This window comes from Pieris napi, chromosome 1 (assembly GCF_905475465.1).
Source record: "Pieris napi chromosome 1, ilPieNapi1.2, whole genome shotgun sequence".
Taxonomy (NCBI): Eukaryota; Metazoa; Arthropoda; class Insecta; order Lepidoptera; family Pieridae; genus Pieris; species Pieris napi.
The window spans coordinates 1,446,027-1,470,267 of NC_062234.1; the positions used below are offsets into that span (position 1 = coordinate 1,446,027).

Below are 24,241 nucleotides of genomic sequence, written 5' to 3' on the forward strand. Positions count from 1 at the left end.
ATTAAGTATGCGTGAATTTATCTGAGTATGTGAATGGGTGTGTGTGTATGTATTTGAGAGTTGTTATAAGCGTGCGCTGTGTCTGTGTTAGTTTTTGGAATCTCTGAGTCACCTCAGTCATCTTAGAAGTTATCGCAAATTTAAATATTCTCGGATTCTATTCTTATATCATTGCATCTCACCGCTAATTCAAACCATTAGCTTGAGACAAAATCGTAATGAAATGCTCAAAAAGCGTGAGCTAATATCATTCTCATACCAATTGCTTCGGCAGTAGTGGATCACCCCTGTCGCAAAGAGATTCAAGCCCCTTGTATATTAAAATTCATTCTAATACACGTCTATTTAATATGATTGTTAAACTATGTGTCACGCATACCGGCCGCTATGGTATGTGGTGTTATTAATGGGGCCTGAGATAAAATCACTTTATGACAGACGTGATCCACTTCCGTCAAAAGAGTTTTTATTGAAATGGTCACGTGAAGAAGCAAAATTAAATTCGTATGGCGTAAGTGATCACTGTTTAGTGTTAATATTATTATAAATATATATTATTATAAATTTATATCTATTTCTTAATATCTGAAATATTGTTTTGTATTTATAGAGCGTGCTTCAAAAAACTTCCTCGTATATTGTGCTTTAACACGATGCGGTATACGTTCAACATGCTCACGATGTTAAAGGAGAAAGTCAACACGCATTTCTCATTTCCAATGAGATTGGATATGTCTGGTTACGTAGAGAAACATTTGATGCCGGCGCAATACCAAGGTAAGTTATACCATTTTTGTCTTGAGTAAAATTATACGTAAACTAATTTCAGATCACTTTTGACCTTTTATTGGTGTTTTTCTGGAAAATTTAATAAAGTTTGCATGCCTCAAATTATCAGTAAAAGAATCACAGAATTGTGTTTGTACATTTTTTTAAGTTATACTTTTTCTGGCGCGTTAGGGAAAAATGATGAGAGTATATACAAAAAAACCGACACCCTGAATATCTGATCAAACTTCGGTAAAACAGTCTGGGCTGCTCGTCGATTGAAAGGGACCATCAATGGACAAGAACATGCAATTCGAAGAGAGAAACGTGCTCGAAGAAATTATTACGCCAAAGAAGTATATTTTCTAAGGCGTGTACATAAGTACAAACACGTTTTTTTATAGAACTGCGGGGAGACGGACAGGAGGCTCATCTGATGTTAAGTGATACCGCCGCCCATGGACACTCAATGCCAGAGGGTTCGCTAGTGCGATGCCGGCCTTAAATATAGCGTATGGCCTAGTAATGTCTCTTATTTTAAACCAACCGTTTGGGTTTGGGGCCGTTTGAATTGTGACTCATGTTTATATCGACTATTTATGATTAATAGAATTTATGTAGTTTAATGTAATTAATATTGTTATTACTTATCTTATTTTCAGAAGAGAAAAGAAAATCGGCTGAGCTAAGAAAAGATGGTGAAAGCAGCCCTGTTACAGATTGCGATGACAGTTTTGAAGAAGAACATTATGAGTGAGTATGACACATTTTTATATGATTTAATTATATTACTTTCATGATAGTCATCTTGTCATTTAAAAATAAAATAAATCAGTAGCGCTACAACCTTTTTTCTGGGCCTCAGATTTATGTATATGTTTCATGATCATTTGTCAATTAAATAGACGAGAAAACATTTAATCTCAACAAATTTTAATATATGTCAAAAAATATAATATGTTATATAAAACGTTAAAAAATACTGTATGTACATGTTCTGTCTTGTTCTAGATTAAATGCATTAGACCAAAATTTAATGAATATAAGATTATGCTTACCGAGTTACGCCATCATCTATATCAAAGATTCTGTGGTACACAAGTCTAGAGTTCTTTTATTATATCAGATAGTAAATATTTAATAAATTTTTAGATACGAATTGATCGGTGTAACGGTCCACACGGGCACAGCAGATGGCGGCCATTATTACTCGTTCATCCGCGATCGCGAACGAACGCACGATCGTTGGCTGTTATTCAACGATGCGGAAGTCAAACCTTTCGACCCGGCCCATATAGCGGCAGAATGCTTCGGAGGGGAAATGACGGTAAATTATAATTGCGTTAAATTTTAGAAAAATTAGTTTTTAATATGTATGTGCAATAAAAAAAACATGAAATATGTGTAATGCTGATGAATGATCGCCATACTAAACGATGATTTGTTACAAATCTCATTGCACTTTTTTTATTTACCCAATTAAAATAGTACTTTTTTTTAATAAATAAAGAGATGCACCTGGGTAATATTTGTATTGAATCATTTTTTAACTATACGTATAACGGAAATCTGATAAGTTATTACTTTGTTCTATTTATAATAATATTAAAACTATATTAATAATTATACCATTTGCGCTGTAGTGACAGTTGCTTAATTTTTCTTTCAATTTCATTTTATTTGTAGACTTGAACATTCTGTGTTAAATTAAAGTTACTTCAGTTGTTAATGATATTACGAATGTGGTACAGCTGAAATACTAAGTCATAATTTGTAAATCGCAGCGACTTTCAAGAGTGAAACGAAACGTTACCGAAACTGTCACCCTCACTATGCTACAGCGCACATACTATAGATTACAATTGGTGCTTGTTTAAAACCAAAATTTAAAAAAAATATTCTTGTTAAATCTAATCAAACCAAAATCGTGTAGGTTGTCAAATTTGTTTTACTTTGTTTATGTTTCCGACGCGTACGTTCTTACGAAAGGAGAATGCTTAAAGCAGGACGTAAAGTATTAACTATATTTTTTTATTATTTCAGAGCAAAACATATGACTCCGTTACGGATAAATTTATGGATTTCTCATTTGAGAAGACGAATAGCGCCTACATGTTGTTCTACGAATTAAGTCCGCCGCGGAATCAGCGTGGATCAGATTCCGGACAGCAGGAAGAGGCACAGGTTTTAATTTTATTTTTAATTTATGATCTATATATAACAGTGAACGGTTTGACTTTTGACTTTTTTTTTAAATTCAAAATATATTTTTTTATAAAAAATTATTTAATTGATATCAATTCAATAGTTTAAGAGACCATCCATTAAAAGAAATGTAATAGGAGGCAAACGGGCAGGAGACTCATCTGATATTACGTGATACCGCCGCCCATGGACACTACCATTGCCAGAAACCTCGAAAGTGCGTTGCCACCCTTTTATGAATTTATACGCTCTTTTCTTGACCCTAAGTCGAATTGGTTTGAAAATACTATTTATAATATTATTGGAGATTTATTTACTACTTGCAACCTAACTTTTCCATTATAGTCATCGACCGCAGAAGAAAGTCCCACCTCAACCATAGAACGGCGGAACAGTGATGCAGCCCCGGAAATCCACCTTCCTCCGGAACTGCTGAACTGGATTTGGGATGACAACATGCAGTTTCTACATGACAAAAACATATTCCAACATTCATATTTCACGTGAGTTCTCAAACTTGTTTTTTTCCTTGACTTTATGCATTTATTTATTATTTTATAAGTTATAAAGCAACGTGTATGCATAAAATTATACAAGGAAATATGACATCACCAATTTTACACACATACACATACATGCCAATTATATTAGAACATAAGCAAGCTAGCAAGGGAAACAATTAAATAAGCAATCAAAATAAAACAATAATAACTAAAAAAAAGTAATAATTACTAAAACTTAAACCTTAATAAGAGCATGATAAACAAAGTTACGGTAAGTTGTAAAATATATCAATATTTTCACTAATGCTAGTAATTAAGTTGTAAGAGCGAAATAGCCTATTCACTGGACTATTCAAACTGAGCCTAAGGTACGTATAGAAGACTTTTAGTTCGAGTAACTCTAGGAGTGCAAAGACATTTAGTAAATAACCTAATACACATTTTACTAAAAGTGTGTGTTAAAGAAAATTTATACAATAGTATTCTGTATTCAAAAGAATGTCTAAATCATATAGAAGAAACGAATATATTACAAGAAACGAAAAAGTATATAATCATAAAAGTAGTATTATAACGTTATGCTAGAAAATGGCCATCTGTTGTCGGTAGGTCCAACGGATAAATATACTTAAGGTTAAAGGACGCAATAACCCAATATTATTTTATTCTTTCCATGATTTTTTCAGGTTTATGGGCCAGATGTGTAGTTCCGTGCCCCAATCGCTGCTCACACTGAGACCTGAGATCACCGAAGTGGCAGCGCGATTATCCACTTCATTCTTCATTGAGACATTCATACATGCCAAGGAAAAGGTATTTCTCTTCTTCTATTAATTAACTGAATTACTCTGGCACAACATGAGAACAACCGGCAACGCACTCGCGAGCGTTTTGACACACACAACATGCTAGTGGCATTCGCTCGCTAGACGACTGCGAGTACTATAGCCCTCCGGGTCTTCTACTCGTGGATCTTCAATAGCTTTTCTTGACCGATGCCCCGCGTCATTAAGTTGAATATTTTTCCACTATTTAGGTGTATCGGGCAAAAAATTAAAAGCTATTTCCCACTTGTCAATTAGAATTGGAATGTACCTAGGGTAAATATTTTATATTCTTGCAGCCAACGATGGTTTCATGGGTGGAACTAGTCACGAAACAATTCAACGCGTCTTCAGCTGCGTCTGAATGGTTCTTAGGCCATATGGCGGATGATACATGGTGGCCAATGCAGGTAAATCTTTCTTCTTTTTTTCATTAAATATCTAGGCAATAGTATAATAATTGTATTATTTATTACTTAAGATGTCATGTGCAACATGGTGTAATGGTTGCAGCTCCTTACAAACGTTGTGTAAAACAAAAAACTTGGCGATTAAAAAGAGTGGCGGAGAGTTTATTGCCAGTTCTTCTCTTCCGGTCTACGCCCTTTATTTGAGAACTGGCAGTAAATGTAAAATTAGAAGCATTTAATGTATTTTTTTTTTGACGTTCATAAGTGTACATTGTGTTACCTATATGAATAAATGATTTTTGACTTGACTTTTTAACAATCTAAACTTGAATTATGTCAAATATTCGGATAATTCTTAATTAGATTAAACACTATACCATTAATTATTTATTATATTAAAAAGTTTATTCATATTCCACCGCGATTTTTGAAAGATAATATTTACAATTTTTAAACAAAAACATTTGTTTTAGTTGCCAAAAACAACATTATGTACTAATAAAGACACTTATAATTTATTGGTAGAGGTGTGTGTGTTTTATCGGAATTTTATTATACAAAATAATACATGTATGTTTTTATTTCAGGTGTTAATAAAGTGTCCAAATCAAATGGTCCGGCAAATGTTCCAGAGACTATGTATGCACGTCATACAACGGTTAAGGTAATGATTACCTTCAATTTTTTAAAACCCCCCTTTAAAAAGTTGGCACAACGCGTTTTAAAATGTAGGACTTAATATCTGTAATTTATTTTTCTACTAAAATAATCATGAATGCTCTATGCCCTGTCATGTTATAGTAAAAAAATATTGGTGTAAAATTTAACTAAAAGTAAAATGTACGTTTTCTGGCAAAAAAAAACAATTTTATAGTACCCGTATAATTTGAATTTGAACTCACTAAATCGCTTCTTTAGGCAAAGCGTGTCCGTGAACACGTAAACAAAAGGTTTTTTACGCGAAAATTATTCTTTAATTACATAATTCAAAATGCTTAAATAATATACTACTACTAATAATACGCCTTGCTTAAGGAAGTGATTTGATGAGTGAAGTGAGTGAGAGAAATGATTAAGCGCCTAGAATCTGTTGAAAGCGATTTAAGAAAAAATGCCTTTGTGTTTTGTTTTAGGTCTAGTCATAGTGCATTATACCTCCAAGGTATGGAAGAGGACGACGATAGTAGTAAATTGGGTGAAGCGAGCTGTGTTACTAGGTTTATAAGAATGCTGTTATCTTTGGTAAGTACCATTTTTCGACATGTCAGGGATGGCAAACCTTTTTGGCAGGGCACGTTTTTCAATTTCAATACGAGTCTGAACATCTCATATTTTTTTACTTTAGATGGAGTCAGGAGCACGATCACACCTTCGCCACCTGACGGAGTACTTCAGCCTTTTGTATGAGTTTAGTAAAATGGGCGAAGAAGAAGGCCGGTTCATGTTGAAGGTCAACGCCATATCCAGTATGGTCAACTTCTATCTTGGGCAGAATTCCAATACGGTACGGAATTTTGTGATATTTCTTGGAACTTTTTTGTGAAAACTTTATATCTAGATATTTTCGTCGTTAATTATAGTCTAAGATCCGGCTGCAGGATTAGTGTGTTTATCTGTTATTTGCTAAAAACCAATTTTTTATGTATATTTATAATAAGAAGAATATATATCTACCAAGTTGCCTATCAAAATTTGGCCGCTAGTATTTTTCAGGCTGAAAACATCGTAAATATTTATTTGTGCATTTTTTTATTTAAATTCCGATTATTATGAAAAATACTTGCCAGGATATAGCCTTAAAGCTGCCAAAAGCTAGCAACCGTATACTATAGAGAGACTTTTATAGGTGGAATCGCCAACCGAAGAAGCCGGTAGTAGCGGTAGTGGGAGTGGGAACAACGAGTCAGTGGGTACTGGGGACAAGTTACGTCCTGGGGCTTTGGACAAGATGGTGGCGCTGGTCGCCGGGTTGGTGGAACGCTCCAGGGATACCACTGGGCATGTGGCCCTTGCCGATTCGGATGCCAAGGCTCTACTACACGTTAAGGTATACGGTTACGTTTATTATGTATTTATAGCTAGCGGACCCGACAGACGTTGTCCTGCATGATATCAAGCGATTAGGATATTAAACAAAGTATGAAAGTACCGACTGCAGCGCCATCTGCTGGGCTGATTTGTGACTCTAAACCATCAATGGCCACCCAAACGTATACAAATAAAATCATTCAAATCGGTCCGATTGTTTAAGAGGAGTTCAGTGACATACACACGTATAGTAGAATTATATATAAAGAATTTATTAAATGTGAAAAAAGTGACTAATAATACTTTTTGTTTTCTATGTTTTAAGAAAATGACTACTTGCAGACTTACTTATATACAAAAATATATTTATTTATTTATTTTTATTTATTGACACTTCGTTGCATACACATAAATATAATACAATTGACATAATTAAATAAAAAGGAGAGCAACTGGCGGCCTTATCGCTTTCGAGCGATCTCTTCCACGCAACCACTGTGAGAAAAAAAAGTATTAAATTACATAAGGTAGGCATGAAGTGCAAAAATACATGTATTACATATAGTTGTTGTGAAAAAGAAACTAAACAGGAACAAAAAAAAACAAACTAATAAAGGACACATGGTAAAAAAAACAATACCTAATAATAAAAAATATATATAGTTTACTAGGGCAACATTAATTCATTACAATACACAGAATCTATTTTATAAAGTGGAAATATTAGATTGTTTGAATTAAATACGCTTTGAAACATCTGCGCCAATTGGAAAAAAAACTCTTACCATTAGAACCATACATTTTCCAAGGAAAGTAAAACAAGTAAATAAAAACGTATGTAACGGATATCAAAGCGCAATTATTTTACATTTATATAACTCGGGCCCAGTCTTGTTTTTCAATCGTGGCCAATGAACAGAATAAATATGCAGTACGCGTAAATATAATCTTAATATATATAAATTACGTGTCACGTTGTTTGTCCGCTATGGACTCCTAAACTACAGAACCGATATCAATAAAATTTGCACACCGTGTGTAGTTTGATCCAACTTAAAAGATAGGATAGCTTACATCTCAATTTATACCCGCAATATTATTTTATTGCAAAATATTTGTATATTATTTGATAGTCACAATTCTAACAGATGGCGCTGTGTCGAAAGTACCAACGTTTCACATAAGCTACAATTTAATGGTAACTAAATGGTAATAACCAACAAAAAAGCATGGTGGTCCCTATGACTGGTGTTCTCCTACCGTTTCCCTTGAATAGTTTGCTACTATGTAATATAACAAAAACACAGCCACAGCAACGCTTGGCCGGTCTGCTAGTAATATTATAGATAATAATATTCCGTAATTCAAACTCAAAGTGAATGAATATGTAAGCTCTTTAATAAGGGTCTTATACACAAAAATTATAACTTGTAATACGCATTCATTATTAATTGATTGATTAAATATTATAGTTGTTTCTTACTTTTATTAAAGAAGTTTTTGAAAATGAATAAATGTTAATTTTATCATTTAATGAATTGTCAGTTTCCCATTTTTCATAGAATTAAAGCATAGCGATATTAAGAAGTTTAGCGCGTAATAAAGGAAGAAGTATGGTTGATGATTTTTCGAGAACTTTTCACACTTATAAAAAAATCAATGGCGCTAAAACCTTTTTAGGGCTGGGCCTCAGATATATGTATCTGTTTCATAATCATTTGTCAATCAAATAGAAAGTAGGCGATCAGCCTTATATGCCTGACACACGCCGTCGACTTTTTGGGTTTAAGGCAAGCCGGTTTCATCACGATGTTTCACTTCACCGTTAGAGCGAATGTTTTTCACTGAATTTATTTTGATAAAAGTTTTCTAGAAAAGTGTTTCTACGGCTTGTATATGTTCATTTAATATATGGTCTTAAACAATTTAAATTTACAGGGTTTTCCATTTCTCTACCAACAAACAAGAGACTGCTTAAATTTGCAACAGACGCGTTCACTCATATTCGCTCTGTGCCGTTGGAACGAACCGCTTGCGCAGAAAATTGTTAACATGATATTTCAAGCTATTGCTAAACACTCAGAAGTAAGTTTTGTTTTAGTCTAGACCAGTGTTTCCCATCCTTTTTGTACTATGTAACATACAAAATATATATATTAAAAAATTGAATTGTTCACTTAAGAAATTTAAATGATAGGTTTTAGGAAGAAATCACTTGAAAATTGTTAAGTTTTGTTGTTTAGTTTTAATTCAAATTCCAAATAATTTTAATAAAGATTTTTATTTATATAAATTTAGTGAGATCCTTGCGCTTAATGCTTGCTGCACAGAGAATTATTGGGATCTAATTTGGCTAGCTTCAGTCTCAAGTCTCCATGTTGTTATATCCAGCTAATTTCCATTGCCCCCCTTAACAATCAAATTGCCCCCTGTGAGGAATGGGCTCCACGTTGGGAAACACAACGTTCATATTTGTATAGTTTAGTTCTTAGGAAAATCGATATTTTTAATGTATTTGTCTGTATGTTTTATTGATTGTTTCGTAAAGAAAGTGTTTACAAACCTTTCTTATAAAAATAATTAAATGAAAATTTATTCTTTAAATTTTTATTTAATTATTTCAATTAAGTTTTTTATTAAACAACACCGTATCCACCCTCATTTACTACTACTTAACTCTTTTCTACTCTTATTTGATACATTAATATCGTTTGGCAGACCTGCGGGCCTTTTTTTAAACTGATAACCCTGCTGGTGGAGGGCAGCGGGGGTGGGGGAGCTGGGGCGGCGACAGGTGCCGGGGGACTGCCCTGTTTCACGCATCTGGTACTGGCTCGCCTGTGGGACCTCTCGGACGCCTGCCCCCACGCGGCCTTGGAGTGGCTGGCCATGCAGGTATGCTGTTTCTTTTAATTCTCATTAAAAGTCGATGATGATTGAGAGCAGTGAGATTTACATATTACTAGTTAGTTCTATGTTATAAGCTCTTGATTTGAGAACTGTCAATAAATTTAAGTCATTTAGTGTTATCATTAATGAATTAGAATTATCTTTTGAGATCTTCATATCAAAGCCAAAGGTAAAATCATTTATTTTTATAGGTAATACAATGTACACTTATAAACGTAAAAAGAAATACATATTAAATGCTTCTAATTTTACATTTACTGCCAGTTCTCAAATCAAGGGCGTGAAACGGAAGTAAAGAACTGGCAATAAATTTTCTGCCACTCTTTTTAATCTTTATGTATAAGTTAACTTGAAATTGTGAATAAATTGTATTGTACCTTTAAATTTTTATTACGATTTATATTTTTAAAACGATTGAAGTTTTTGTTGATAGAAGATGTGCAATTATTACAGTGTTTTGTAGTAGGTACATAGTTCATCTAACGTACATACTAGAAAACGTTATAATTCTCGCGTATATTTTCCGAAATTAACATTTAATACAGTAGAACCTCGATAACTTAAACCTCGGTAACTTAAAAACCTCTATAACTTCAAAAAATAATATGTTCCCTTCCCATGAGAGCCAAAAACCTCTATAACTTAAAATACGCAACCTCTGTAACTTAAATAAGTAATCTCTGAATTGGCCCTCAGTAACTTAAAGACATGTTTCCACAACCTCTGTAACATAAAATTGTTTGTCAATGAGTCATTTTGAAAGAGTTTTAGAGAAAAGCAAAAAGAGCTTTAACAACTGTAAGATCATTTATAGAGCAGTGTAGCAACATAAAAGATAATGTATTCTCTTCTCTATTTGTCATTGAAAATCAAATCGATTTAGAAACTGTGAATTGTTTAAAACAAAAGAGAATCACAGACTTTTTTAAGTAGACTAAACCTCGAATTGTTGTTTTATTTTTATGTAACGTGTGTAATGTGAATAAATAAATAGGATTATTTAAATTTCTGTATTATATTGAACAATCCTTCTGACGCATTCGAGTAAAAATAGGAATAAAGGTACATACATACATATGTACATACCTACCTCTATATTAACCTATTCCTAACATTGACCCTTGATAACTTAAAACCTTTATAACTTTAAATATTTTGTGTTTCCCTTGGACTTTAACTTATCGAGTTTCTACTGTATATTATTTATTGTTGGACGTATTAAAAGTAAATAAGTTTTTGAAGCAACAATTGAAATATATTATATTAATTTATTTAATAATTGTTATTATTTTTAATCTTCAGGTCCCTCGTAACAAAGTAGCGCACGCATGGGCGTTACGTACCGCAGATAGGTGGGTGGAGCCCCAACTGCTTGCGGCGGGCGCGGCTCGTGTCCGTGCCGCGGCAGCTTTGTTGCTCGTCGCTTTGGTCCCTTCGCAGCACTTCAGGGCTGGATATGCCAGGTCCAGACCACACCCGCATCATCCCGCCAAACTGCCTGATACTGCGCATCATACGTTGCATCAGGTAGGAAGAGTTGGAAATTTATATTATAATAGAGTTAACGAAAGGACAAGAAAGAAAGAAAAAAACTTAATTATACATAATAAAAAAGTATGTTTAGTTAAAAAACATCCTTTGTCGCTACTCTTCTTTTCGAAGACACTCGTCTTAAAGCCACAGCCAGCATCGGAATACTTGGCGTCGACATATCGAACGACGTTCATTTTGGAGGTCATTTGGAGGGAGAGGCTACTCACTCCGGGCCACCGCGAGGAGAGTGTTCAGAGGAGTTGTTTGGATTAATACCTTCAGCTGAGTTTCATCATCGGACGTCGAGGCAGAATACGAAATTCCATCCGTATCACCTCGATCTCCGCCGTTCCACAACTGAGCGTTTAAAGCAGTTTTTACCGCGCACTACCACTATGTGGAACCAGCTGCCCACTGAAGTATTTTCGAACCAATTCGACTTAGGATCCCATTTCTTAAATGGCCGGCAACGCACTTGCGAGCCTCCTGGCAAAGTGTGTGTCCATGGGCGGCTGTATAATTTAACATCAGGTGGGCCGTAGTCCTGGAATGCGAGGCTGTGGCTAATCAACGTGAAAAAATCCTCCGAACGGTGAGGTCGCTCCGGGTAGCCTGTGAAGTGCCCAGGAGACTTCTGTGCTTCTGGAAGGAGCTAGGTTGGCTAAATTAGCCAGGACTTTTACGCACAACGGACCAATCAGGAGTCTAATTGCGGAAAAAGGAGTCCTACAACCCTAACCCTAACCCTAACATCATGTGGGCCGTTTGCCTCCTGTTACATTAAAAAAAAATGCCAGGGCGGGTTAAATTACTTAATTAATCAACCACTTACATCTCTATTAAAGGTATACACAATGCTACTGGGAAAGCTAAAAGCAGCTCGCAAGTACATAGACATAACAGTCCATGGCTCCATCAAGCTCACTGCATACTTCGGAGTCATGACTCACTGCGTCGTTAGCCGGGTCGAGAAACTTATGGTGAGGTGTTTACAATTTTTTTGTTTATTTTTAGAAATACAATATAATGTAGACTTTACAAAAACTGTTAGTTTAGATTAGAAAACAAGTTTAATTCCATTCCTTTACATCTAATATATAAAATTCTCGTGTCACATTGTTCGTTTCCATACTCCTCCGGAACGGCTCGACTGATTCTTATGAAGTTTTTTATGCATAATCAGTAAGTCTGAGAATCGGACAACATCTATTTGCATCCCCCAAAATGTTAAGGGAACCCCTAAATTTTTAATTTTTAGACAAATCTTTTGGTTTTAATTTTTTTATGCTACAGCATACAAAAATACATACAACCCTTAATAGTCACCCCTCTACGATCAACCCCTATTTTTTTATTATAGTAGGTAGTTATTTATATTGAACTAAACAAGTTTTTCCTAGAAATAATATATAGGTACATGGCAAAACGATTGCCGAGTCAACTAGTAATACATAAAAATTATAAGTAACTTGGAAGTCCAAACACAGTTTAATATAATATATTTATTCCCGAACAGTTTGGTCAATATTTCATGGACCTATGGGATCTCTATCACCCGGGAATTTCGGAGCCGTCCGTAGCTGTTCACCCCAACAAGCAGGCTTTAATAACATTCTGGCATACTGTGTGTGTCGACTGCCCTGAGAATATACAGCTTATAGTCTCAAATCCGAGGGTCATTAAACATATCGCCTTCAATTATATATTGTGAGTATAGTAAATTGTTTTTTTTTTTTTTTAAATAAAAAGGTATGAGACCTTATGCCTACTACTTTTGGAAAGAAATATTATTTCTATAAATGAAACATAATATTCATTGATAAAATAATAATATCTTTTAATAATGTGATTTTTTAATAGTATAAGAATTTACTATAATGATATGAATTTGCACGCCATAATGTGTGGCAGAATATGCGAACTCTAGATTGTACCACCATAACATTTTTGTACCATATTCTTGCAAATTATTATAAAAAATCCATTTTAGAAAAATTGCAATGATATTTATGGTTTAAAAGTATAAAATACTGTTCACTAATATAAACTAGGAATAATTTACACGATTCTATAATTATAACTTTATATGAACAGAGCTGATCACGAAGACGGTGAAGTAGTGGCGTATAACCGGACAATGTTACCGCCGTATTACGCTCTGCTGCGATTGTGTTGCCGAAGATCTTCGGCCTTCGCACGTACGCTAGCACAGCATCAGAACATACATTGGGCGTTTAGGAACATCGCGCCACATTCGCATCTTTACCCGGCGGCTGCCGATGAGTTACTCAGGTATGAATTAGATATAAATCTGGCAAATAAGTTGGTCAGAAGTAGTTTTTAGGTTATTCCTAGAATATCTGGACAAGTTACGGGCCTGGAAAATAAATAGCAGCAGCTAGTCTATGTTCAAATGAAATCTGAACAATGGTGTTATTCTACCAACTACCTTAAGTTAGATACTCAACAAATATATATATTTTCAGAAGACACAAGCAGATTTCTCAATCGTCTCACATTTTTATTTATTTCCTTTGCAGACTAGCCCGAATTCTGGCAGCTCGAGGTGGCAACACAAGTAGCAGCAGCAGCAGCAACAGCAACGCAACGAACGGCAGCGAAATCGATGAAAGAGAAGCCGCCTCCTTCAGACGGAGTACGCTGGCTGCATATTTACAGGGTATCAACTTATATACCGTAATATGGGGCCGGTCAAATTTTGACATGTTTAGTACTAATATTGATTTTTAATTGTTTTGTTTTACTGAAAAAATTGATGGAGCGAAGGTCTCCTCCAAATTCTTTCACTTGTCTCTCATTCTTGCCATTTTCCAATCCTTCCTCACTATCCCTTTTATTCCATCTTCCCAGGTTTCTGGTGGGCATCCTCTCCTTTTACTTCTCACTGGGCCATTCCAAGAAAAGAAGCAATTTTTGAAGATTATTGATCCCCCCCCCCCCCCATGTAACGCGCCGTAACGTTTTTCTCTACCCGAGTACAGAACTGTACCCAAGTGTAGTAAAACGTTTCGTGACCACCTAGTGACTCTTTATACCTAAAAGTTACCATTATGTGGTGTAAACTACTGGAAAGTCGAAAATTATATTAACAATAACGCGTAATTCAATCCCCGCCCCCTATCGGAACTTTTTACAGGGGTACAACTCGTCACGTAATACTCTCATTAATTTACTTATATAAATTTTCCTATGACATTGTATTATTATCGAAAATCTAATTAATTAATCTATTTTTCGCGCGGCATTATGTTTTAAAATTGTAATAATTTGTAAAACGATCGGTCCCATAACTGATATATTTGTCTCAGAAGTATAAAATGTTGTTATAAGTTTTTAACATGATAGGTCTAAATGGACGTACGTCATGGACGACTTTAATATCCGCGTTCCGTACACTCGTCGAGAACGAAGACGACCGACTGTACGTGGTCTACAATGGAGGCTTACAAATGACCTTTGAGGTAGGTGAACTCCTGCTGTAAATATCTAATAATACGTTAGGCTGTGAGTTCTGTGATGGTAAAAATGGTGCCTGAAGGTATGGCCATTTTAATAGCGTGTCTTTCAAGTTAAAGCTTGTATGTTTATGAATTTTTGAGTACTTATCCACGAAGTACGGGCAAATGCTGATAGATGACAATTCTTTATTTTTAATTTATTTTATTATCATTTAGTACTTAAGACGTCATGAGGAACATGGTGTAATGGTTGCAGCTCCTTACAAATATTGTGTAAAATAAAAAACTTGGTGATTACAAAAAGTGGCGGAGAGTTTATTGTCAGTTCTTCTCTTCCGTTCTACGCCCTTGTTTTGATAACTGGCAGTAAGTGTGAAATTAGAAGCATTTAATGTATATTTCTTTTTTAACGTTCATAGGTGTACATTGTGTTACCTATATGAATAAATGATTTTTGACTTTGACTTAATAGAAGATTTGTCCTTTTAAAAATTTGCCAAAATTACATTTCAGAAACAGATTTCCCTTACATGCAAAAAAAATAATAAAACAGGAATAAAGGTGTCTGATCACTAAACATGCGTAGTACAGCATCTAAATTTGTATATAAAACCGTATCAATAATTAAACATTCTTGCCTTCATATAGGCACTGCACAGTTTACACGCGGTATACGTAGAGGGCGGGGCCGGGGCGGGCACGTCCGTAGGGGAAAGTGTTCGCGGGGAGTTGACGGCGGCTCTGCGGTGGGTACGTGCACTTTGTCGCACGTTGCGCACGCGCCGCGAACCGAAGGAAGCGAGGGCGTTGCTCCTCGCCTGCAAGGATTGGCCTGAATGTGCAAGGCGGTTGCTTACCTTACTAAATCTGCATCAGCGGTCTGCGTTGCTGCCTCGGGCTGCACTAGGTTTGTATTTGTTTTATATAAATGTCAAGTTTGTTACTTGATTAATTTTAAATTCTACTATTTTTCAATATTTATTAAAGCAATCTTTTCTTTTAAATGTATGGCTAATTACAAATAAATTACAATCAATTTGTTGTAAATTATTTATCATAGAAGCAAAAAATTATTACAAGAAAGTAGTTATGACCATTTATATTATAACCAACTTTTTTACCATTGGTTTTCTTACGCTTAACTAACAGGTCTCGGTAAAACAAAAAAAAATCAGATTAGAAGACCGAAAACAAAACACTGTAAATACTTATTTATTTTGATAATTATTTAACCACGTGTTTGATCAGGTGTCCTCCGCGAGCTGGTGATGATAGGTGGTGGGGCGGCTCTAGGCGCTTTGGTCCCTTTGGCGGCAGATGCGCATGCAGCGGCACGGACACCCGCGCGTCCACGTGCACGAACACGCTCGCATACGCACGCACCGCCTCCACTCTATAGGCCTTACCACAAGTTCATAGGTATGATGATTTTATTTACTTATTTTAATTGTGGAATAAGTATTTATAGCTATTTTAATTCGTGTAATTTAGTCCGTTTTATAACCGACATAGCAGAAAATGAATGGATGGAGACTGGAAAAATTAAGAGCTTTCAAGGGGAAGGTGATTAAATTTTTATTCCTATGCCTTTATAGCTTGGGAGAGTATTTAGACCATAAGTTTTGAAAACAATTATAATTAACTGTTCTTATTATTCTGACATCATGATAATTTATATGACATTTGTATGCCTATATTTATATGGCTGATTGTGCGGTGTTTTTTTTATAATCAATCTATATAAATGTGAAGGATTGGATAATATTACTAAGTTTAAAAGATTTCCAATTTAAAGTTGGTAGGTCAAATAAAAAAATGAATAACATTACGAATCATATAAAAAAAAAATATAAGAATTGACTTATTGATATGACTTGCACGCCCTTATGTGTGGCAGAATATGCGAACTTATGATTGTACCACCTTAACATTTATGTACCATTTTCTTGAAAATAAATTACTATTATTATTATTAATAATTTCACTAAGATTATTGCTATTATTTTACAGAAACCTGTTGTCGTGTGGCTCGCAACCAACGTTGTATGTCAGAGCAACTTGTGCTGTTATCTGCTCTTTGTGCTTTGGAAGCTGTCCCTCTAAGGTTTAACTACTTCGCCGCCTTTTGGAGGGATATCGCCAACACACCAGTACGTATACGATTTAATCATAGGTTGCTTCAAATAAACACAATATGAATTCTAAATTGATCATGTTTGAATAGTTTTTCGTCTTTTGTAAGGCAAAGTTATTTTTTGCAATTCTTCGGAGAGATCTTCCAAAGGTCGTTCGTATAGAAGGAAATAAATGTTTTGTAAAAGTTAAATAAGTTTTTAAATATGTTTGTTTCAAGATTCTTCTTTTTTCTATGTGACTAACGGGCAGTAGGCTCACCTGATTTTAAGTGATACCGCCGCCCATGGACCCACATTGCCAGAAGGCTCGCGTTGCCTATTAAGAACTGGTACGCTCTTTTCTTGAAGGACCCTAAGCCTAAACGAAGATCCAGAAGATAAACCACTCCTTATATGGAATTGTTTTCGTTTTTACAACAAACTCCCAAGCGAAATTAAAAACTATCACTGATTAAGGCTTTATTATAAATTTGCCGATTATTTAAATGATCCTAATCCTTTGGATTGATTGCTCCAGTTCAAACAATTTGTATGACTCAAAACTTGGCGATTAAAATGAGTGGCGGAGAGTTTCTTGCCATATCTTCTTGCCTGCTCTACGCCTTTGACTTGCGAAATGTAAATTTAGAATCAATTTAATATATTTCCTGTTGAAGTTCATAACTGTACCTATATGAATAAAGTTATTTTGAGTTTTAGTTTGAATTGGTTCGGAAATACTTCAGTTTTCTCAGACCATTTTAGTTTATGTAGGAAAATCAATTTCATTTGAACTTTTGATGTTTTCAGGCGGATGCGAAACTGGAAGAAATGCTTCTAGAGTGCAGCGTGTTATCGGAATACATCGATGCCATCCTTCTAGACGAGCGGGAATCGTTAGAGGATCCAGTTATTTACGAGTTTATGCAGCATTATTATCCGAAGGTATGTTACCACCGAACACTACGTTCTATTATCTATTACAACGCATGAACAAAACTTTTTTGGGATTGCCCATCCGACTTGAAACTTCATGCCATAGACAATTATTATTTTTTATTTATTTGGATTAACTAGCTATTAGTACATAATATTTAGTGTTGCATGCCGTCAGCCCCTGTTATCGACACTACCTTAAATTTCTTATTTTCTTAAGTGTGTCTAGGTTCGCTCGGGTAAATAAATTGCATTTTTCGTACGAAGTAATAAACTACAGGAGCAAATAAATATGTAGGAAAACATATATATTAAAAAAAATTAAGAAAATACTAATTTGTGTAAAGTGCTAGAAGAAGGTTAAGGGCTTCTAGAGTCCTCCATTTATTTAAACACCTTGAGTTCACGAGACTTGGACTTATAAAGAACAGAAATAAAAAACATATTATTAAAAAATTTCCAACTTGTGCCTTCTTTATAATTGTTCTGACATTATGTAATATGCAAAGATGAAATTGAATTTATTTTATGAAAGTACTTTTGTCATCAGGTATGCGGCTCAAATAGCGGCAGCAGTGAGAGTGGAGTGATAGAGGCGCTGGCGGAGGAAGTGAGCGGATGTGGGCGGGCCTTAGGGCGTGTTCGGGCCTTGTTGCTACTCTCCGCTGGTCCGCTGCCACCCGCTACTGCATCTATTTTGCAACGGGCGTTAGCCGCCTTGAGACTGCGTACGCTTGATGCTTCAGGTACTTGAATAAGGTTCATTAAATATACAAGTAGACGCATTACGGACTGAGGCTTCGGGTCATAAATATCTGTCTGTCTCGCTCGCACTTACAACTCTTATGGAGAGGTGTAGTGATGTGCGTAAAAATTGTTAATGTGCATATCGATAACGGGATAGGTACCATCGATATGCTAAATTAAGTTAAGTATTAATAGGAATAATTTTATTATAATATATTATGTCACCATTTAATTACTTCAAAACCACGTTAGGGAGCGTTCAAGTATTACGTAACGAATTTGGGGGGGGGGTCCTTTTGTAAAACGTTACGATGCGGGGAGGGGATTGAATTTGTTAATATTATTTTCGACTTTCCAGTACTTTACACGGTGTAAATGGTAACTTTTAGGTATAAAGAGTCACTAGGTGGTCATGAAACGTTTTACTATACTTGGGTACAGAAAAACGTTACGGCGCGTTACATGGGGGGCGGGGGGTCAATAATCTCAAAAAATTGCGTGACGTAATACTTGAACGCTCCCTAAGAAAATAAATTCTCGATTGTGCGTATTCATCTAATATTTATAGAAAAACAGCTAGCTATATATCGATAACGCGTTGCATTGCGTGCAAATTCCTACTGTCAGTGACATTTATTGCCCGACGACTCAGTTTAAGATGCGTCGACTTTAGTATATTATATTTTACGTCAATAGTTAAACAACTTCTATATGTTGTGAGTTTGAATCAATATATTGTCGATGTATCTACATATATCTTGAACATTTGATATTATGTATGTAGAAGAGGAGGCAGTCGAAAGCGAACCACCGACAGAGCCAATGAGCGAAGTGAGTCGATGCCAATCCCCCGAAGGTAGCGAGGCCGAGGAGACGCTGGAAGACCTTCCCCCAGACTCGGACGAATCCGTCGAAGAAGACGCGCCTGCGCCGATTCAGCCTGCAGATTACAGCGCGCAATTAAATGAAGCAGTAGAGGCGCTAGCGGATCGTGTTAGACACCTGTTACCCGAATGAGTGTCGCTCACCCCGTGGCGTCTTACGTCACGAACATTGAACATGTTTAACGTGTAGTACGCGTATGTACGTACGTATACGCGTATACGCGAAATTTGTTGTCGAATTTGAATCGGATTTACATGCTCAAATTGGACTTAGTGTACCCCGAGTCTGGCACTGGCATTTTGGTAGCAAAGTTGGCTTTATTCATTATTTGTCTCATTTCTTGTCTTCGGTTAGTACGAACACATTTAAATTAAACTTTTGTAAACATTAATTTATAACATAACTCGATGATTCGAATGCTTTACAGACTATGTTTAATTTAAATATTTTAATTTATATTTTTGTGTTTTGATAGCGAATCGGTCGTGTATTGGGACGTTTTAAAGTCTAAGAATAAATTCTAACAAAGCAAATAAGGCTATACCATTACATGTATGTTCTTATTCGAATGTTGTTTAAAAAAATTTACCGATCTGTCATTGCCAATAGCAGATTCGGGGCCATATAGTTTTTGTATCCTTTATTAATAGGCATTTGTCTTTGAATTCTTGATGCTAACTTTTATTTTATCTTATACAATTTACGAGGAGAATTGTAATCTGTTGTAGATGTATGTGTAATTGTTGTTGTTTACTTGTTTTATAAATTTGTACATAATGGTGAAATTGGTGTAAAGCATGTATTATACATTCCACGTCCGACATCACAAAAGTCTCGTGTCATTTCGTAGGAGACTTATTTTATCAGCTTTAAAAGGAGTCTGCAAATCTTGAATTATGATTGACTATGGATGAGAAGGTAAGTTGAAGCAGTAAAAAAAAAAGCAAAAATAGCAAAAGTTTTTTATCTGTAATACTGTCAACTCGAAAATTGCTGTCATGTGCTGTCACGATATAGGTTATGTACTTGTTACAGTTAGAAAAGGTACTAAAAGGTGTTTTTATTTGAAGTTTTTTGTACTTATTCTTGAAATTGTATGGCTGGACTTATAATTTTCTGATTATCTTACCTAATTTAAGGCAGGTTGTATCTAAATTACAGTTTTAACAAAAGCCTAACTAGTTGATCAGATCTTAATGTTGGTGAAAAACAATTTTCAGTAGTTAGCGGACTACATTACATTGATTACAAATTATACTAAATGATTTAAAAAAAATTAAAAGAAAATATTATTTTACTTTTTGTCAAATATCAGAAGTACATTTGATGTGGTCTGCAAACTTTACTAAATTGTTTTAAGTAATCATTGCTTACTATAAAATTGGTTCAAATTTTTACTAAGACTGTTTTTGGTTTTAAGCTGTAGGTTGTATAAGGAAATATAGATATAATCTCAGATTCCAAAAGGAATTTCTTATGAGAGTTTTACTCTCAGATTGTCCTGGTGTGCATGAGAATATCCTAGGTATATCAAGTAATTTTGATGTTTGTGAATATTTTAATATATGAAAAATAAACTCTCTTTTACATGTCTAGTATGAGAGAGCTTCGAAACAGCTTTGTAATAAAATAATAGTCCTTTTCAAAATTATGTTACGGCTGTGAATGATTTCTAAATTTAAGTTGGAGTGGTCTCAAGTTATTGCCTGCTAAGTGTCCCATAATTGTATCTACCCGTCCAATCATTTCTATATTACACCCTAGGCCAGTACCAACAATCATTAAAATAATTTTAGGCAAACATGTCGGTAGTGATTCGTTGTGCAATGGTAAAATTGCAATTATTTGAAGCATGGTAATAACGTCTTTAATCAAATAATCTGCGCGGTCGTATTCACTATCCTAGCGAGAATAGCTACCCTAAATGTTATTTTTGAATTTAAAGAAATTAATAAATAACCATGTATTTATTCATTTCTTCACTGAACTCATATGGAAGGTCATTTAGGGGTTCTTCATTCAGAAAATATATTTTATTTTCTACTAGAAAACTAAAGAATCCACAATGCATAATCCCTTTTGAATCTGATAAATAATATTAATTAATGACCTTATTTCTAAGATTAATTTTGGGACAAGTAATTTGTAAATATTCATGAACATGTTTAGTTTTGTTTTATAAAATTGCTTAGGTAGAGAAATCAATTTTAGTGTTTTGCTAACTAGAAGTTAAACTAATTATCCAACCCAATCATTCATAATCGTCTGTATTTTAGAATTATGGCTCTTTTCAAAATTATTCTTATGCAGGTAATTGAATGAATATTTTATAGAAATTTACTATAATGCATTTTCAACCCCATAGTGAGTCACTGCCCAACTATACTGTTTGTTTCAGCTAAAATGTTGTGTATATGTATAATTTTAATATTCTGGATATAATGAAAATGGATACCAAATATTTTATCATTTCTTCAAAAAATATAAGAGATGATATAATATGAATACTTCTGTAATAAACTCACAGGCAACTAATTAGGGATCACATGAAGCAATAATATTAGTCACTTTTAAATCTTTATCTGTATGTAATTGCTGTTAAATTATAAGCATTTGAGATTCAAATGCTTATAATTACATATTAATCATACTTTGTTAAAGTCACTGGTTGATTTTGTAAAAGGGTTATGATGTAATGTGGTGCTAACAATCAGAGTTGAGCGATTGGTTATTGAAGACAAAATATTATATAGTATTTAATTTTGTCCTGATTTTAGAGCTTATTAATATATATAAAATAATGTAGCTACACATTGTAACTTTTTATTTTTAGGTCTTAATTTCCATTTTCCTGCATGCTTCATGTTGTGGTGAAATATTGCATAATTATTATGTACTATACTTAACATGTAATAGAGGTTCAATTGAATAAAATGTGTTATACTTCATTTGTAAAATTTTAAAATAAATACTGTAAATCGGACTGTAAAGCCAAAGTAAACAGTATTTTATAAATGAATGGTTTTACTTTTTAGTTTAGTTACTGATAAATTTTTACTCTTTGTTAAAGGAAAAATAATAAGAAACTAATACAATTAATTTATTTAGACAACTGAATTATCTTACTCTTAATTTCAGTGGGAAACTTTTCAATATTTATTTTAGCACAAGCCAGACAATATAACTTACAATAAAATATACTACATTCTTTACTTATACACACAGCCTTATTGCATATTGCGCAGTCTGAGCCTAGAACTAGAATTTCTCCTTTGCCTGGAAGGCTAAATGGATCCTTCATGACATAACTTGTGAATTTTAATTGTATATTACGTGAAAATGGTGGTTGAGTTCCTTTATAATGAACTTTCTCTTTGAGATCACAGCTACTGCATGTGAAGTCATAGTATACAGGTTCATCAACTTTTTCTTTAGATGTCTCCATTTATCTGAAACAAAAAAAAGGGCATGTATAACATAAAACTTTAAATAGAGAAAAATTGTAACTGGTAAATACCTACATAGCTAGAATCAAATCTTTAAGTTCAAGAAAATAATGGTCATATTCTATTCACTTTTTTGCAACTCTTTTGGAGCTTCTATTGGCCACCAGTCTGGTTTAACAGCTTCTGCTATATAATTACCAATTTTTAAACTTTTTACATCAAGAGCTTCTTTAATTCTGATGAGGCCTAGACCGTAATTATCAGCAACACCTTTCAGTTTTCCTAAGTTTGATTTTGGATTACTACTGGCAGTTATAATTGAGTCGTTTTCAATTTTTTCTTTTACACTTTCTGCAAATTTTAAGGACATTATTCGTTTACGCACAACACCAGTATGATGGACTCTAGCTGTTACTTCTTGCCCTATGTAACAGCCTTTATGAAAACTAACTCCATGAAGATAATCACAATTCACTTCTAAAGGAAAGCTTGTGCCAGGTGGTAAGTCATCAGCACCTTCACTTACACCTAGTTTGTATCTAAAATATCTATATCCATCTTCATTATTATCAACAGTGACATTATTGCAAAGACTATTTATAACTTGAGATTCGGTAATATTTATTGCAGATATTATCCTATGTCCTAGTTCGGATAATCTAGGGTCCTTATATATATTCACCTCACCCTTAAGATCAATATTCTCGTCAATGGATTTATCTTTTGGTGTTATGAGTGCCCACAGTTTATAATGATCACTATGAATATTTTCAATTGTAACCTTTCTTCTTAATTTAAAGACTTTTAGATGTTTCTCAAGAGAACTAACAATTTTCTGATCGCATTCTAACATGTAGGACTGGTCATTGCCCCATTTGTGTATTAAGGTGTCAAACAGAACCCTGCCTTTGTTATTCAAAAACATAGCATAAACTGACTTGGCCCCTTCTTCAAAATGTCGCATGTCATTAGTGATGAGGCCTTGTAAGAATACTGAGGCTTCATTTCCCGTGACCAGCAGCAATCTTTTGCTTTTTAGAGGGTATAGAATAGATCTCTGTGGATCTATGCAATGGTGCATGCATTTCAGAAAGTGTTTGGTAACATATGACTTTTGGCAAAAGTATTTGTTTACCTGATATATCATGATCAGTTTCGAAAAACTATTTGTTGAAATGATAAATATTACGACAAAACACTGCCTAACAGAATTCAATTTTATTTTTAAGCTATTCGTCAAAAATATAAATAAAATTTAAAAATCATATGTAGTAAACATAATAATCAGCTGGACTGATTCTACAGACTAGCAAAGCTATGCTAGAAATTACGACGAATGACATTGATACAGTGACTCGCTTAAATTAAATACTATCTGTGCTAAGTAATAGGTATATCTAGGTATATCAGTATTCAGTAATCACTATTCACTATTCACTAATCAATATGATAA

General features: G+C 34.3%; 2 protein-coding genes across 4 annotated transcripts in view; one reads left to right on the forward strand and one right to left on the reverse strand.

Annotated features, from left to right (window-relative positions):
- The window catches only part of LOC125055775 (ubiquitin carboxyl-terminal hydrolase puf), a 48,635-nt gene extending 26,278 nt beyond the window's left edge, over positions 1–22,357 (forward strand). For 2 of the 3 annotated variants that reach the window (XM_047658404.1, XM_047658488.1), the window contains exons 33-57: positions 611–777; positions 1,431–1,521; positions 1,921–2,095; positions 2,812–2,952; positions 3,319–3,476; positions 4,163–4,289; positions 4,600–4,710; positions 5,298–5,374; positions 5,844–5,952; positions 6,056–6,214; positions 6,557–6,757; positions 8,677–8,823; positions 9,457–9,633; positions 10,951–11,175; positions 12,027–12,161; positions 12,698–12,888; positions 13,276–13,473; positions 13,722–13,861; positions 14,533–14,663; positions 15,309–15,567; positions 15,909–16,079; positions 16,671–16,810; positions 17,585–17,719; positions 18,261–18,456; positions 19,242–22,357. In XM_047658404.1, the coding sequence (XP_047514360.1) occupies positions 611–777; positions 1,431–1,521; positions 1,921–2,095; positions 2,812–2,952; positions 3,319–3,476; positions 4,163–4,289; positions 4,600–4,710; positions 5,298–5,374; positions 5,844–5,952; positions 6,056–6,214; positions 6,557–6,757; positions 8,677–8,823; positions 9,457–9,633; positions 10,951–11,175; positions 12,027–12,161; positions 12,698–12,888; positions 13,276–13,473; positions 13,722–13,861; positions 14,533–14,663; positions 15,309–15,567; positions 15,909–16,079; positions 16,671–16,810; positions 17,585–17,719; positions 18,261–18,456; positions 19,242–19,474 (3,994 nt within the window). In that variant the 3' untranslated portion in view covers positions 19,475–22,357. The remainder of the gene's footprint in view (positions 1–610; positions 778–1,430; positions 1,522–1,920; positions 2,096–2,811; positions 2,953–3,318; positions 3,477–4,162; positions 4,290–4,599; positions 4,711–5,297; positions 5,375–5,843; positions 5,953–6,055; positions 6,215–6,556; positions 6,758–8,676; positions 8,824–9,456; positions 9,634–10,950; positions 11,176–12,026; positions 12,162–12,697; positions 12,889–13,275; positions 13,474–13,721; positions 13,862–14,532; positions 14,664–15,308; positions 15,568–15,908; positions 16,080–16,670; positions 16,811–17,584; positions 17,720–18,260; positions 18,457–19,241) is intronic. The other variant, XM_047658577.1, reaches the window with a different exon arrangement.
- Positions 22,358–22,644: 287 nt separating this feature from the next.
- LOC125056320 (putative transferase CAF17 homolog, mitochondrial) lies at positions 22,645–24,102 on the reverse strand. The gene is made up of 2 exons (XM_047659396.1): positions 22,864–24,102; positions 22,645–22,791 (listed from the first exon to the last, which is right to left on the reverse strand). Exon 1 carries the CDS (start codon positions 23,933–23,935, stop codon positions 22,910–22,912), a length of 1,026 nt encoding a protein of 341 aa, XP_047515352.1. The 5' UTR covers positions 23,936–24,102; the 3' UTR covers positions 22,645–22,791; positions 22,864–22,909.
- Between the last annotated feature and the right edge of the window lie 139 nt (positions 24,103–24,241).

Coding starts and splice junctions, on each gene's coding strand:
- LOC125056320 (XM_047659396.1), bottom strand. CDS start 23,935: ATGATATATCAGGTAAACAAATACTTTTGCCAAAAGTCATATGTTACC.